Here is a 14,623-nt window from a genome sequence, read left to right on the forward strand (position 1 = left end):
GCCATTGGCCTTCTTGGCGACAAGGGCACACTGCTGGCTCATGGATAATTTGCTGTCTACCAGGACCCCCAGGTCCTTCTCCTCAGAGCTGCTTCCCAGCATGTCCGCCCCTAACCTATACTGGTGTTTGGCATTCTTCCTCCCCAGGTGCAGGACCCTACACTTGATACCAATCTCTGCTCCCCCTCCCTTGGCGGAGAAGGCAACGCTCCGTCTTCCCGCAGGAGCCCAGGATATAGCGGAGCCTACGGAGGAGCTTTCCCTTTAGTAGGACTTCTAATACGCGCATTAAGCTTTTATTCAAGTGCAATGGTTTTTGCAGTGAGGATGGTTTGAAGGCCGGGTTGGGGGGGGGGCTTGGCAGGGGGGTGCTGGGGAGAAGGTGGCAGCATCTGGTGCAGCATCAGCTCTCAGAGCAGTGGGGTGTGCAGGAGGAACCGCTGCGGCTTGAGCTGCTCCCAGCTCCGCGGGCTGCCAGGGAGAGGGGACCACAGGGACCCCCTCACCGCCGCCACAGAGCTTGGAGACACCGAGGCCTGTCGTTGTGCGGAATTAACATTGCTACACGGAATTAACGCCGCCCACGAAGCCCAGCCAGGCAGGGGAGGCACGTCCCCGCCGCCCGTTTCCCATACTGTGAGACTGAACGTCGCTGAAAAGCAGAGCTTCTCCCAGCAGTGAAGTCAAAGCGGCATGGATGTCATTTTTGCCTCTGTCCCAGCCCAATTTCTTCGCTCGTGCTGGGCTGTGAAGCTTCCCTTCTGCTTCACGGACAGACAGCTGCGGCCCAGCTCCTCTCTACTCCCTTACGCATAGGAAGCCGTTGAGCGTAGCAGCTTTTCAAGGGGAAAAGCCTTTCTGCAGGATAGTTTCCCCGCTCGAATCTGTAAGAAAAAGGGAGGCCGGGATTTGTGAGGATGTTGTCAACATCCACTTACAGTTCACGCAGGGACCAGGCAGCCCAGGCAGGGCCAGCACGTTTAGGTTTGAACTTCAATCCAAGGCAGAGTAAGCAAGTAACTCTCATGCAGAACGTTTAACTAGAGGAGGCTAAACATTTCCTAGGAGAAATTCCTCGGAAAGCGTTTGTACCTTTTCCACCGGAGGAGCCTCCGTTAATTCAAGCCTTTGTGCACTGCTCCTTTTCTCCAGAGAAACGCTAATGAAGAAGGGACTGGGAAAAGTTTGGAAATAAGGCAAAGCAATGGGCAACAGTTTTCACAGCCGGAGCAGAGAGAGGCAAAGGTGTGTTTTTGCAGGTCATTTATTGATTTCTCCAGCAAATAAGGCCACACACACACACACACACACACCTCGTACTATCTGATCATTACATGAGCTTGGTGAGTGACCCGCGTTTCATCCTCAGCAGAACAAGTGCTAAAATGTGAGTTGGAGACCCCGATAGCTGCACAAGGAGCTGTTAAGTGGAGAGGGAAAGCGCCTTCAGCCCAGGTTTGGTACTACGAGCATGTTCCGCGCTGGAGCAGCAGAGGAGAGTGGTTGTCCAGTGAGGAGGAGCTGGGCCGGAGTGGGGAACCGAGCTCTGCGTGGGTTCCGGAGGGTCAGGATGCCAGCTTGTGCACTGCTACAGTGATGCTGTCGTGCTTCTGGATCATGATATTCCTAGAAGAGAAGCGCTGAGGCGGTTGAGAAGGCAGCTGCGAGGAGGGGGAGCTGACTTGGGTGGGAAACTGGACAGGAGCATCACTCCGTGGCTGCAGCATCCCCAGCTCTGTGCTAGACCTGCAGGGCTTGGGGGGGGGTCTTTGCCTGCCACGCTGACCGGCTACAGCCTGGGCTTTATTAGCCTAAGTGGGGAAACAGTATTGAGCTGCAGTAGCCACCATCCCCTGAAAAGTTTCCTACTGCTTTTACAGTTCCTGCTCCTTAAGGTGCCATTTAGTCTAATGAATTATTATGCCTTCTATGTACACACCACCTTTGAGCCCCTTCCCGTCCCTAAAGGGGCTCCAGGAAAGCTGGGGAGGGACTCGGGACCAGGGAGGGGAGCCACGGGATGAGGGGGAATGGGTTTAAACCGAAAATAGGGGAGATTTCGGTGAGATCTGAGGAACAAATTCTTGGCTGTGAGGGTGGTGAGCCCCTGGCCCAGGTTGCCCAGAGAAGCTGTGGCTGCCCCATCCCTGGAGGGGTTCAAGGCCAGGTTGGACGGGGCTTGGAGCAACCTGGGCTGGTGGGAGGTGTCCCTGCCCAGGGCAGGGGGTGGCACTGGATGGGCTTTAAGGTCCCTTCCAACCCAAACCATTCTATGATAATTCTATGAATTCACGTGCCTATGGCAGTGACTACCTTCCCCCCGTGGCTTCAGAGATGGAGCTTCCTCCACATCTGCCAGTTTAGCTCATGGTGAGGAGAGCTGCTTTTGGGATCTGACTGGGGAGGGCCCCAGGGCTGGGGGGAATTGGCAAACAGAGGGGAAAAGCGGCCCCCCTGGGCTGGACACTCACCCGCTGTCTGACTCCAAGCACACCACGGGCGTATCGGTCGGGTCGGAGGTGAGCTTGGCTGCCTGCTGGGCGAGGACGGAGATGACGCCGGCGTGCTCATCCGAGAGGGTTCCTCGGCCTGCGAGAGGTGGGAGATGTTGGCTGAAGCCACACGGGCCGTGACAGCGCTTCACGTGAAGCGGCCTCCCCTGGGGCCTGGGCCCATTTGCCCCCGCTGTGGGCTGATGCAGCTTCTCCCCTAATCGCTGCCCTCAAACCACCATTTTTGGCCTGAATTTAAGCAGCAGGAAGAGCTGACAGGAGTTTTTCCTCCCGTGTGTGGGGGATGCAGAGCACCGTGGTGCAGGAAGGGACCAAAGGGACTTTGGGGACCCCACTGGAGAAGGCTGGGGGGGGGGGGGCAGGCTGCAGTAGGGTCAGGCCCGGTGCCCCCCCAGTGTGTGTAGGAGGCCCCTGCAAGACAAGGCCCTGTGCCCCCAGACTGGGAGGGCTCCCATAAGGCTGGGCCTGGTGCCCCCCAAACGGGGAGGGCTCCAGCATGGCCGGCCCCGGGGCCCCCCGGCGTCCTTACAGGGCCTGGGCCGGGCCCGATGCCCCCCTAACCCGGCGTCTCCGGTGGGGCAGGCCCCGGTTCCGCCCCCCTCCCCGCCCCCGCGGTGCTCGGTTACTTACAGCCCAGGTTGAGCCCCTGCGAGTCGGTGCAGAGGACGCCCACCACGGCCGGGCTCTTCATGCTGCGGGGGGAGACAGCGGCGGTCAGCGCCGGGCCAGGCCTCGGCCCGGCCTAGGCCCAGCTCCCCCCTCACCCCCCGCCCCCCGCGGCCCCGGCGGGGCACGGCCAGCCCTGCCCCTGTCCCCCGTGTCCCCCCGGGCCCGTACGTGTCCTCCAGGTGCTGCTCCAGCGTCCCCTCCATGCCGCCGGGCCCCGCGCCCCCCCCCAACACACAGACACTTCCGCCCTGCCCCGCCGCTCCTGGCAGCGGCGTCGCCCACGTGACGCGCGGGGACGGCGGCGCCGCAGGGCCAAAAGACCTCGCTCCGCGAAGGCGCCCGCTCGGATTGAGTCATTCCCGTTCCTCCGCCCGTGTCCGCCGGCCCCGGGAGCCCCCCGCGGCTCCGGGCGAGGAAGCAGCGGCCGCAGGCTCACACGCGCACTAATTCGGGGGGGTTAATTACAAATCCAGAGCCCGCACCCCCTTGCTCCCTGAAGCAGCCCTCCCTGGGCGGCCGTTTTCCCGCAGAGCGGGTGGCAGAGTTGCTGTTTTTAGGGGTTTTTTTCCTCCCTTTTGCCCACTTTCCTTTTCCCGACCGTGGTTACTCCCCGCTCCTCCCCTTCCCCGCGGCGCTGCTCGGGATTTGCAGCACAAAATGAAAGTCGAGGTGGTTTGTTTTTTTTTTCTTCAGTCGCGGTGCCCTGTGCGCACCCCCCCCCCCCCGCCCCCGCCCCCGGGCTGAGCATCCTCTCCCAGCTGGACCACGGCCGGGATGCAGGGACACGGGGACACGGGCACACAGGGGCATGGGGACATGTGCACACCGGTATGGGGACATGGGGATAGAGGGACACGAGGGCACGGGGACACAGGTATGGGGACGCAGGGGCATGGGAACACGGGGGCATGGGGACATGGGGACACGGAGACACAGGTATGGGGATAAAGGGACATGGGGACACAGGGACATGGGAACATGGGGGCATGGGGACATAGGGACACGGAGACACAGGTATGGGGACACGGACATGGGGACACAGGGACACGGGCACACAGGGGCATGGGGACATGTGGACACCGGTATGGGGACATGGGGATAGAGGGACACGAGGGCATGGGGGCACGGGGCATAGGGACACAGGGGCACGGGGACACAGGTATGGGGACACGGGGCATAGGGACACGGGAACATGGGGACACAGGGGCACAGGGCATAGGGACACAGGGACATGGGGACACAGGTATGGGGACACAGGGGCACAGGGCATAGGGACACGGGGACATGGGGCACAGGAACATGGGAACATGGGAACACAGGGGCATGGGGACACGGGGGCATGGGGACACAGGTATGGGGACATGGGGCATGGGGACATGGGGGCATGGGAACATAGGGTCATGGGGAGACAGGGGCATGGGAAAGTGTGGACACCAGTATGGGGACATGGGGACACAGGGACATGGAGACACAGGTATGGGGACACAGGGACATGGGAACATGGGGGCATGGGGACATAGGGACACGGAGACACAGGTATGGGGATAAAGGGACATGGGGACACGGGGACACAGGGATATGGGCACACAGGGGCATGGGGACATGTGGACACCGGTATGGGGACATGGGGATAGAGGGACACGAGGGCATGGGGACACAGGTATGGGGGCATGGGGGCACAGGGCATAGGGACACAGGGGCACGGGGACACAGGTATGGGGACGTGGGGGCACAGGAACACGGGAACATGGGGACACAAAGGCACAGGGCACGGGGGCATGGGGACACAGGTATGGGGACATGGGGCACAGGAATATGGGGACACAGGGGCATAGGGACACGGGGGCATGGGGACACAGGTATGGGGACATGGGACATGGGGACATGGGGGCATGGGAACATAGGGTCATGGGGAGACAGGGGCATGGGAAAGTGTGGACACCAGTATGGGGACATGGGGACACAGGGACATGGAGACACAGGTATGGGGAGACAGGGACATGGGGGCATGGGGACATAGGGACATGGAGACACAGGTATGGGGACAAAGGGACACGGGGACACAGGGACATGGGGTATGGGGACACGGGCAGGAGCCAAATATGTGCAGCAGGAAGGGCCACGCTGGGCTGGTGCATACGGTGCTGGTGGGGGGGGGGGGGTCAGGACCCCCATCGCGGTCCCACAGGGCAGAGGGGTGTTGAAAGTGACACTCAGCCTGGCTCTCCTGCCAGGAGCCCCCCCCAAAATGCCCCCCAAAACCCAACACACACAACCCCCCCACGCACCCCCCGCCTCCTCCGCCAGCGAGGAGTGGGAGGAGATTTATGGTGGGCGCATCGCAAAGCTCGGGGACACTAATGAGGTGCCGGCTGACGCCGTTCCCGCCTGCGCCTGACGATGGATCTTGGCCTGTCAGGTGGGAAAATTAAAACGTTATTGATGGGGAAAGCGAAGCGCGGCGGGGTTCGTTTGGTTTGGTTTGTTTTGGTTTTTTTTGGGTTATTATTTATTTATCTATTTCTTTCTTTTAAATTTTTCTTTCCCCTTGCTCGAGCTGGGGGCTCTCTCGGGCAGTGCCGAGCACCCCGATCCCGCCTGCCCGGGGGCTCCCCGCTGCATCCCACCCCACTGGCACGGCTTGGTTTTATAGTGCCTTTTTTGAGTTGTTGTGGTTTTTGTTGTTTTGTTTTGTTTTGTTTTTTTCCCAACCCCAGGAAGCAAATCAGGACAAAAATACAAATACGCCCCTACGGAAGCCGGGGAGGGGGGGGGCTGCATCCCCCTTCCCATCCCGTCAGCAACTTCTCAAGGAAACCTCCCCAAAACACCCGCTCCCGGAGCCGTTCCCAGCTGCAGGATTTCTGGCGGGGAAGGATTTGGGGGAGAGTTGGGATTAATTAATTCAAGCCCAGGTGGAGGAGACTTTTAACGAAGGAGCGGAACAGCTGCCGCAGCAAAAGAAGGGCTGGTCTCCGGGCGGGGAGATGCCTGGGCTATTTTTAACTAATTAAATAAACGATTTCGCACCGGCCTGATCCTCCGCGAGAGAAATTCAACCCAAATTCAACGCGGTTCCCAGCAAACCCCTATTTCAAATCCCAGCCCATCACTTCGGGCCGTGTTTCCCCCCGGGGCTGAGCCCGTCCCCCCCAACCCGCCGGCTCTGGCTGCCCCCCAGGCTCTGATTTGCCCCCACGGACGGGGTCTGGCAGGGGACGGCCCCAAAATCAGGCTGGGGGATGTTTATTCCTCAGTGGGAAAAACCAGAAGGGACTAAATTCCTAACGCTGGTGCGGAGCCCTGACGCCACGGGGATGGTCCCTAGGGAAAAAAAAAAAAAAAAAAAAATCCATCCCGCTGGGGCAGAATCGCAAACCCAGCTTTGTTTTGGGGGAAAAAAATGGAGTTTTATTTCCAGCCCTCGCTGTCTAAAGGGGCTTTGCCACCATCTCTGCTTGGACGGGCAGCACTGGGAGCCCGGTCCGGGGAGTCCTGGACAAATCCAGGCTGGACTGTGGGAGCCCCGGCACCGTGCGTTGGCCATAGAAAGGTATTTAAATTTTTAATTATTTTTTTAAGTTGTTTTTTTTTTTTTCTTTTTTTTTTTTATAGCTAGACTTCCAAAGGGGCTGCACGCGACGAGGTGGCGGGTGACGAACGGCCCCGGCTCCGTGGGGACATCGCAGGGCAGAGGCTGCAGAGATTTCTCTCACCTGATGGATACGACCGCGGGGGCGGGTGGGTGTTTTTGTCGAGCCCCCCCCCCCCCCTCCCCGGCCCCGTCTCCCCCCATCCCCGCTCCGGGCTGTCATCCCTTGCCTCCTGCCAGGATGCGCAAATTGAAAAAGCAGCCAATAATTCCAGCTTTTCCTGCCTTTTTAACCGCTTTAGCGACCCCTGCTCGTATTCCCTTGCGCTCCCAGGAGATGCGCCAAATGCCATTTGAGGTGTGGGGGATGTACTTCAAACCATAAATCAACGTATTTACACATTAAATTCGGATACCAACACACCCTCCTCACTGAAAAAAGATATTATTCCCTCTCTGCCGCCTTTTATTCTCACAAATAAATGCCGCCGAGGCTCTGCTCCTACGGGATATTTATCACAGGGCCACATTATTGCGCGTTGTGCTCTCGCGAGCTGAGAAGTAGCTGGCTAACTTTATTCTTGCGTTTTCTTTTAGCTAAATAATCACAAATTCTTAAGTATGCCCCTCGGGGATAAATACGGGTATAGAGGTGTCCTCGGAAAATCCAGCTGTGTTGGCTGAGCTGAAAAATAACCCTGGGTGGGAGGAGGGGGGGATTTTTCCCCCGCCGCCGCCGCCTTTTGCGGTGCTTTATTAATATTTCTTTTAGAGCTTCAGGTCTCATCTGCTTATTGTGAGATCACGGGGGCGGGAGGGAAGGCCAAGGTGGCGGAGGTGGAGGGGGTTATATAGGGGGAGGCGTGGGGATGCCGCAGAGCCGGAGAGGACGGCGCCATGGGCCGCGTCCTGCGAACCCTCTGCTTCCTCCTGCTCGTCACCTCCTGCCCCTGCGCCGTCATCACGGGGGTGAGTGCCGGGTGCCAGCCCCAACCCTGGGGAGACATTTCAATGTGGGGTTGTTTTGGTTTTTTTTTTAAATTCTTTTCGGGAAATAAGGCAGGAACGGGGGCTTTTCGCCGCTCGCTTTGGGGTATTTGTTCGTTACTCCCGAGTGCCCCCAATTCATTACTCATTTTCCCCAGGCGTGGACGCCGTTCCCGCAGCCAGCCCCGGCCCACGCGAGCGTAAAGTCGCGTCGCTTCTCTTCTCGGACCCGGCACGCGGGGAAATGAGGGGTTTAGGAAGTTTTCCAGCAGGGGAAAAAAAAATTACTATATCTTTACGGGCGTCCCCCAGAGCACGTTCCCAATTGGGACAAAGGCCCGAGCACGCCGGGTTGTCTTCCTCCATCCCAAATTAGGAGAAATAATTAAAAGCGGGGGCAACGTCGGGGTGCCAAGGAGGGGGGCGATACTTACCCTGCTGCGTTAACGGGCTTTCGGGGCTCGGCGCGTCCCAGAGCTCGGTGCTGAGCCGGACCGAGGGTGATGCTGAAAGCAAGAGGAGCAGTGAGTTTTGGGGACAAAATCCGGGCTTTTGAGCCACTTGAGGAGTCCGGATGCTGGTTTCATCAACACCAGACTTGGCCCAACCCCCCCCCACCCCGGGCTTTTTCCCCTGGTCGTGAAAAATCTTTTTAAAACCAAGACAACGCCGTTGCATCCCGGCCCCCGTCTCTGCCTCCCGGCTTTTCCCAACCGAGGGGAATTTTGGGGTTGATTCCAACGGGCTCTTGGCTCCTCTTTTCCCACACTCCCCCCCCCCCCCCTTATGACCAGACCTTTTTCTTTCAAGCCTGTGATTTTTTTCAGCTGGATCTCCCCAACCCCTACGTGCACCCAATTGCCTGCGGCCCCCCCCCACCCCCCCCTGGCTTTGCAGACGAGAGCCCATCGTTGCTAATACCTGATTTTTTTATCAGGATTCGGGTGTTCCAAGGTGCTTTGGATGCTCAGGGAGACTCAGGTTCCCTTCAGGAAAGGGAAGATTCTGCCAAATCCCCTTATTCCCCCCCCCCACCCCGTGAGAGAGCAGCACCCCAAAACCACCCGGCTCTATCCATCGCCCGCGTGTTTTTTTGCCCCCCCCCGGTTCAATTTCCATCCCTCGTCACCTGCACGAGTGACGTGCTCCCGGCTGGGAGGTGGGGGGAGGGAGATTCGGGGCTCGGCGCTTGGGCCAGGGTGGGGATTTGCCCCCTTTTCCTCTCCGTCTCCCCCCCCTCCCCCCCCAGCACCAGGGAACGACCGGCTCAGCGCCGCAAAACCCTATGTGGGGGCTTCTAAACCCGCTGGCGGGGAAGGGACGGGTCCCTCTTTAGGGTTCTTCTGGCTTGCAGGGGGGCTCGGAGGTGCCCCAAGGAGGGGTGGCCCCGGGGGGGGTGGGGTGGGGGGTTGAGGGGTGAGCCCCATGGGTGCTTCTTGTGCCACCAACCCGACGTCAGGAAAAGGGGTCAGCGAAGGGCTCGGGGGTGGGATGAGCTGCCCTAGTGACGGTCAACAGCCTGGGGAGGAAGGGGGGGGGGGGGGGGGGGGGTGGAAATGGGACCTGCCGGTGCTCGAGGTGCCCCCGTCCGCCCCTTCTCAACATCCTCATGGGCTCCCAGGTGGGGTGATGCAGCGTCTGCATCCGTGCCTCGGTTTCCCCATCCCGGGGCCGGGGGAGAGGTGACCGTTTCCCATTTTCCACCTGGCTCGGGTGGGAGAGGCTGCGTTGTCGGCATTACGCTGCTCCCTTCTAAGAAAAAAAAAAAAGAAAAAAAAAAAGAAAAAAAAAGAAAAAAAAAGAAAAAAAAAGAAAAAAAAAAAGTACGGCACGTTTGCATTATTCGGCAGGTTTTACAGGCTCTGCCGGGCGATGTGTGTGCGTGGCGGGTGCTGCGGCCAAGGGCTTTATCCCCCGACGCCGCTGAGCTGCTCTTTCTGCTTCTCATCTCAGACCCGGCACGCGGGGAAACGGGGGATTTTAGGAAGTTTACCAGCAGGGGGGAAAAAAAAAAATATATATCTTTATGGGCATCCCCCAGAGCATGTTCCCAATTGAGACGAAGGCCCGAGCATCCCAGATTGTCTGTCTCCATCCAAAATTTAAAAGAAATTATTAAAAGAGGGGGCGATAGCGGGGTGCAAAGGAGAGGTACGATGCCTTGGCACCGGCGCTGCTTTTCACTGGGGCAACTATAACGTTTTCCTCTGTCCCTCCCATCACTGCGTGCGCGGGGGATTTCCCCCCCTCGTCCTGCAAACAGCCCCCAACCCAACCTGTGCCCTGCCCCAGCTCCAACCTGGAAAAGGGGAGATTTTGATGAGATCCGAGGAAGAAACTCTTTGCTGTGAGGGCGGTGAGCCCCTGGCCCAGGTTGCCCAGAGAAGCTGTGGCTGCCCCATCCCTGGAGGGGTTCAAGGCCAGGTTGGACGGGGCTTGGAGCAACCTGGGCTGGTGGGAGGTGTCCCTGCCCAGGGCAGGGGGTGGCACTGGCTGGGCTTTAAGGTCCCTTCCCACCCAAACCATTTCACGATCCTATAACCCAAACCGGGAGAGCTGGGAATAACCCCCCTCTCCCTTAAATCCGCATGAAGGGGTTACACCCAGCGGTTTGGCGTGGGCTGAGCTCTCCGCTGCCCCCCCCCGCCCCCCCCCCCCAAAAAAAAAAACTAAGAAAAGGGCTAGCGATGCTTTCCCGGCCTGGTCCAACTAACCCCCCCGCTGTTCCCTCTTCCCAGGCCTGCGAGCGGGACCCGCAGTGCGGCAGCGGGACCTGCTGCGCCGTCAGCCTCTGGCTGCGGGGGCTGCGGATGTGCACCCCCCTGGGGCAGGAGGGGGACGAGTGCCACCCCTTCAGTCACAAGGTACCGGCGTGGGGATGCCCAGTGGGGCTGGGATGGGGTGGGGGGGTGATGGTGGTGGGGGAACGACAAGGACTGGGAAAAGGGCACCGAGCTCCTGGCGTGGGAGAAAAGCTCCATTAAAGCCCCAGGATGGAGAAGGGGGGTCGGTGTCGAGGCGGGGGGCTGGGGCGGGCTCGGGACGAGGCAGCGTCGTGGTGGTCCCCGAGCTGGTGCCGTGCAGCTGGTTTCGTCCTCTGTGAAGTATTTTAAGCCTATCCGTGCTGCCCGAAATCCTCGGGAAGTCCCATGGGCGCTGCAGACCTTGACTGGGAGCTGGGAAGGAAGCCGCTTGCCCCGGCCATTTAAAATAAAAGCGCTCGCCGCCCTGCTCCAAATTGAGTCGGGAACGCTCTGCCAAGCGAGGAGAAGCCGAGTTAATGCCGCGGAGCCGCCCCAGCGTCGGGATTTCTGGCCGATATGAAACCCCGGCGCGTTGGGATTAGCCCAAAGCGCGTGGCTGCCGCCGCCATCCCTCCTCCGCCAGGATCCAGCAGCAGCATCCCTGGCCCCCCGGGATGGGGGGGTGGGGGGGCCAGCCCCGCTCCCAGCTCCCGCATCGATTTTGCACGCCGGGAGCACGATTTAATGCCGGGAGTAAGATTTAATGCCGCTCGCGCCTTCTGCTCGCACAAGGAAGGAGCGAAGGGCTTCGGCGGGATCAAAACTTGATTTCGGGCAGATCCCCGTTAAGCCGGCGATTTTCCCGGGGGCTTTCATCCCGTTTGGTCATCGTCTGGTCGCGGCAGAGCCCTGACGCCCTCGTCTCTCCCATGTCTCTCCCCAGGTCCCTTTCTTCGGGAAGCGCCAGCACCACACCTGCCCCTGTTTACCCAACTTCATCTGCTCCAGGTTCCTCGACGGCCGCTACCGCTGCTCCCTCCACTTCAAAAACATCGATTTTTAGGGCGATGCTCCCGGCTTTCCGGCTACGAGCCCCCCCCCCCCGCCCCCGCCAGCGCACATTTATCACCCTCTCCCACGTCCATCGTGTGCCCACGTAGCACCGGGCCACCTGAAACGTGCTTTCCCAAGGTAGACAGTGTTGTTATAAGCTCTATGTTACATGGGGAAACTGAGGCACGGTCAGGCCGAGCTGCTCCGCCGTGTGGTTTAGCAAAACTCAGCCCCGGCCTGGAGCTGGACCCGGCTCCAGCCTCCAGGAACGGCTGAAAGGACGGTGGCTGTGGCCTCAAAAATCCCTTTCCCGAGGTGGTGTCTGCATGTCAGCTGCCTTTCACGCCCCCGCCCCGCCCCCCCCCCTTCATTTTATACAGTCGGTGATGGGATTTGGGAAGCCCAGCGCTGCCTCTCCTGCTCTTTATCCCAGCGCACGATAAAAGCAGGGATGTGAAGCCGAGCGGCATCATTTCATCTGCCCAAGCATCCCCGGGGCCCAGCCCAGCGGCAAAGTTGGGGGGCAGTGGCGGGGGGGGTCGCGGGATGTCGTTATTTTTCCCTAGGGAAAACAAAAATCGGAGGGGCAGCAACTTCCTTTTGGGTTTGGGGGGGAGGAATTTGAGCAGTTTCCCTGCAACTCCTGCTGGATAAACCCTTTCCGTACGGATATTTCCCCTCGCGGCATTGCCTGATTGTGTCTTATCAGCCTATTTTTTTAATTTTTTTTTTTCCCCTGGAAGCGAGTGATGGATGGTCTAATCTATCCGGCAATTAAAAGAAATCAATACCAAGTAGCTGTGGGGAATTAAGGAAAGGGTTTTCCTAAAATTCAAGCAACGCGATGTGTTTGGCAGAGGCTGAAGCGGGGCCCGGCTGGAGCCGCGTTGTGCCAGACGTGGGGTTTTTGGGAGGTAGGAAAAGGTTTGCCAGCCTCAGCGTCTGCCTCAGGTGCAGGCCCCCCCCGTGCGAGGTTCGGGAGCCTCCCTTTACGTCAGTCGAATTTGAGAGGAGAACGATTAACGTTAATTAAACGCGCTACAAATTATCGCCGGCCCGTGCTTTCGGTTCCCCTCGGAAAAACATCACGTGGAAAAAAAAACCAGGCGTTATCGCCTGAGCTTCTCTCCTGCTTCCTACAGCCACTACGAGAATAATAAATAAAAGAAATAAATATAGGAAAGAAAAAAGAATAATCAGCATTTGCAGCAAAAAAAAAACACAAAAAAACCCCCCAAAACCCAAAACAACCCCAAACCCGATTGGTTTATTTTTGAGGATTGAAGGCATCTGTGTGCGGAGCTGCTCCGGGAAAGCCCTGGGGGTTCGGTGCTGGGGGCAGCGGCTCCCCCCGGGCTCTGGGACCTCCGTGTTTTTTGGTGGGTTTCGGTGGGTTTCGGTGGGTTTCGGTGGGTTTCGGTGCTAAAGCAGCAACCGTTTCTCTTTCTAAAGACCCCAAAGGACGCCAAAGGCAGGGCTGTGGCAGACGCCGCGTTATCACAAAGCCGTTCCCATGTGGCATTCGACGCCGGGTGAAACCTTCCCCGCGCTTGTTTCTCCCCGAAAAAGAAATAAAAAATTCTAAATTTGGTGAAAATAAAAAGTTGCGATGACTGGCTTGATTTGATTTAGTTGGGGTGGGGTTTTTTGTTGTTTTTTCTTTTTGGTTTGTTTTGTTTGTGTGTTTGTTTGTTTGTTTTTTTACACATCACAAGTATTTTTTGCTTTTTATTTCCAAAAGAATAGTCCTGGGGGGGGGGGCGGGGGGGGGCCGGGGGGGGGATGCTGGGATGCGGGCTGGGGGGGGGTTGGTGGTACCCATCGCCCGGCACTGGGGACGATGGCAGAAGGGCTGGGGGGACACCGTGGGTTGCCAAATAGAAAGGGGGCCCATAGCAATGCCGGCGGGGGGGGGGAAGTCAGGGAAAAAAGCACAATATTTCATAACAGTGTTAAAAAATATATAGTTTCGTGGTTTGAACGCTGCCTTGTTTTGTTAGCTGCTTCTGGCCTTCCCACAAGCTTGGAAACGTGCTGCTGTTGGGGGTGTGTGTGTGTGTTTTCCTTAATTTTTAGGCATCTCCCAGTGGAAATTTAGGGCAGCAAAACCCAGCACGTATCTTTTTTTTTTTTAATTATTATTATTATTAATTTTTCCTGGAGGTGGAAATCCCCGTGCAGGGGAAAAAGCACAAGGAGAGAAGCAAAAGCTCACGTCCTGCTGCGGGGACCCCGGGGCGGGGGCCGGGGTAGGGGGGGAGAAGTCAACACAACCTGGTAATCGGGAGCATCGGGGGCTGTTTGCTTCCCGTCAGCTGCTTCCCCCCCGCCCCGTCCCCGCCAGCGCGGTGCCAAGCGCCCCTTGTCCTCTCGCACGTGCGTTTTCTCACTCCCTGTTTAATGTTCTGGCTCCAAGGTGAACCGTGCCCGGCTGCACAACCCGGCCAGGACACGGCTGGGACCCAACGGGGACAGGGCTGGGACCCGGCCAGGACATGGCTGGGACCCAACGGGGACAGGGCTGGGACCCATCTGGGACATGACTGGGACCCAGAAAGGACACGGCTGGGACCCAACTGGGACAGGGCTGGGACCCGGACAGGACACAGCTGGGACCCGACTGGGACACAACTGGGACCCAGACAGGATGTGGCCCAGGTGTCACAAACCCAGCGCCGCATCCCAGTGATGCTCCCGGGTCTGAATATTCAATAACTAAAATATTTGCATGTATGGTTTCCAAACAGCACGGAAATTTATTCTATTCTATTCTATTCTATTCTATTCTATTCTATTCTATTCTATTCTATTCTATTCTATTCTATTCTATTCTATTCTATTCTATTCTAAAGTCTCGTCTAAAGTTTATTCTATTCTATTCCAAAGTCAAGTCTAGTCTAATTCTATTCTATTCTATTCTATTCTATTCTATTCTATTCTATTCTATTCTATTCTATTCTATTCTATTCTATGCTATTCTGTTCTGTTCTGTTCTAAAGTCTAGTCTAATTCCATTCTATTCTATTCTATTCTATTCTATTCTATTCTATTCTATTCTATTCTAT

At 57.9% G+C, this 14,623-nt stretch overlaps 2 protein-coding genes across 3 annotated transcripts; one reads left to right on the forward strand and one right to left on the reverse strand.

Annotated features, from left to right (window-relative positions):
• Nucleotides 1–1,246: 1,246 nt before the first annotated feature.
• Nucleotides 1,247–3,782, reverse strand: LAMTOR5 (late endosomal/lysosomal adaptor, MAPK and MTOR activator 5). 2 transcript variants are annotated; one of them, XM_063356475.1, is made up of 4 exons: nt 3,665–3,782; nt 3,144–3,205; nt 2,472–2,589; nt 1,247–1,626 (listed from the first exon to the last, which is right to left on the reverse strand). In XM_063356475.1, exons 2-4 carry the CDS (start codon nt 3,202–3,204, stop codon nt 1,566–1,568), a joined length of 240 nt encoding a protein of 79 aa, XP_063212545.1. In that variant the 5' UTR covers nt 3,205; nt 3,665–3,782; the 3' UTR covers nt 1,247–1,565. The 2 variants fall into 2 exon arrangements, with proteins under 2 accessions (XP_063212545.1, XP_063212544.1); XM_063356474.1 differs by lacking the exon at nt 3,665–3,782 and adding an exon at nt 3,351–3,455.
• A 3,878-nt stretch (nt 3,783–7,660) lies between these two features.
• On the forward strand, nt 7,661–11,583 carry PROK1 (prokineticin 1). Its single transcript, XM_063356473.1, has 3 exons — nt 7,661–7,743; nt 10,500–10,625; nt 11,449–11,583. Exons 1-3 carry the CDS (start codon nt 7,672–7,674, stop codon nt 11,566–11,568), a joined length of 318 nt encoding a protein of 105 aa, XP_063212543.1. The 5' UTR covers nt 7,661–7,671; the 3' UTR covers nt 11,569–11,583.
• The last annotated feature ends 3,040 nt before the right edge of the window (nt 11,584–14,623 follow it).

The sequence above is a fragment of the Chroicocephalus ridibundus genome, chromosome 20 (genome assembly GCF_963924245.1).
Source record: "Chroicocephalus ridibundus chromosome 20, bChrRid1.1, whole genome shotgun sequence".
NCBI classification, from domain to species: Eukaryota; Metazoa; Chordata; class Aves; order Charadriiformes; family Laridae; genus Chroicocephalus; species Chroicocephalus ridibundus.

Bases quoted from the DNA above. Each gene is read 5' to 3' on its own strand.
- LAMTOR5 (XM_063356474.1), bottom strand. From the start codon at position 3,385: ATGGAGGGGACGCTGGAGCAGCACCTGGAGGACAC. The intron at 3,206-3,350 runs GTACGGGCCCGG...CTCCCCCCGCAG, and splicing joins GAGCAGCACCTGGAGGACAC to CATGAAGAGCCCGGCCGTGG. The intron at 2,590-3,143 runs GTAAGTAACCGA...CACCTCTCGCAG, and splicing joins GCAGGGGCTCAACCTGGGCT to GCCGAGGAACCCTCTCGGAT.
- PROK1 (XM_063356473.1), top strand. From the start codon at position 7,672: ATGGGCCGCGTCCTGCGAACCCTCTGCTTCCTCCTGCTCGTCACCTCC. The intron at 7,744-10,499 runs GTGAGTGCCGGG...CCCTCTTCCCAG, and splicing joins CCTGCGCCGTCATCACGGGG to GCCTGCGAGCGGGACCCGCA. The intron at 10,626-11,448 runs GTACCGGCGTGG...GTCTCTCCCCAG, and splicing joins GCCACCCCTTCAGTCACAAG to GTCCCTTTCTTCGGGAAGCG.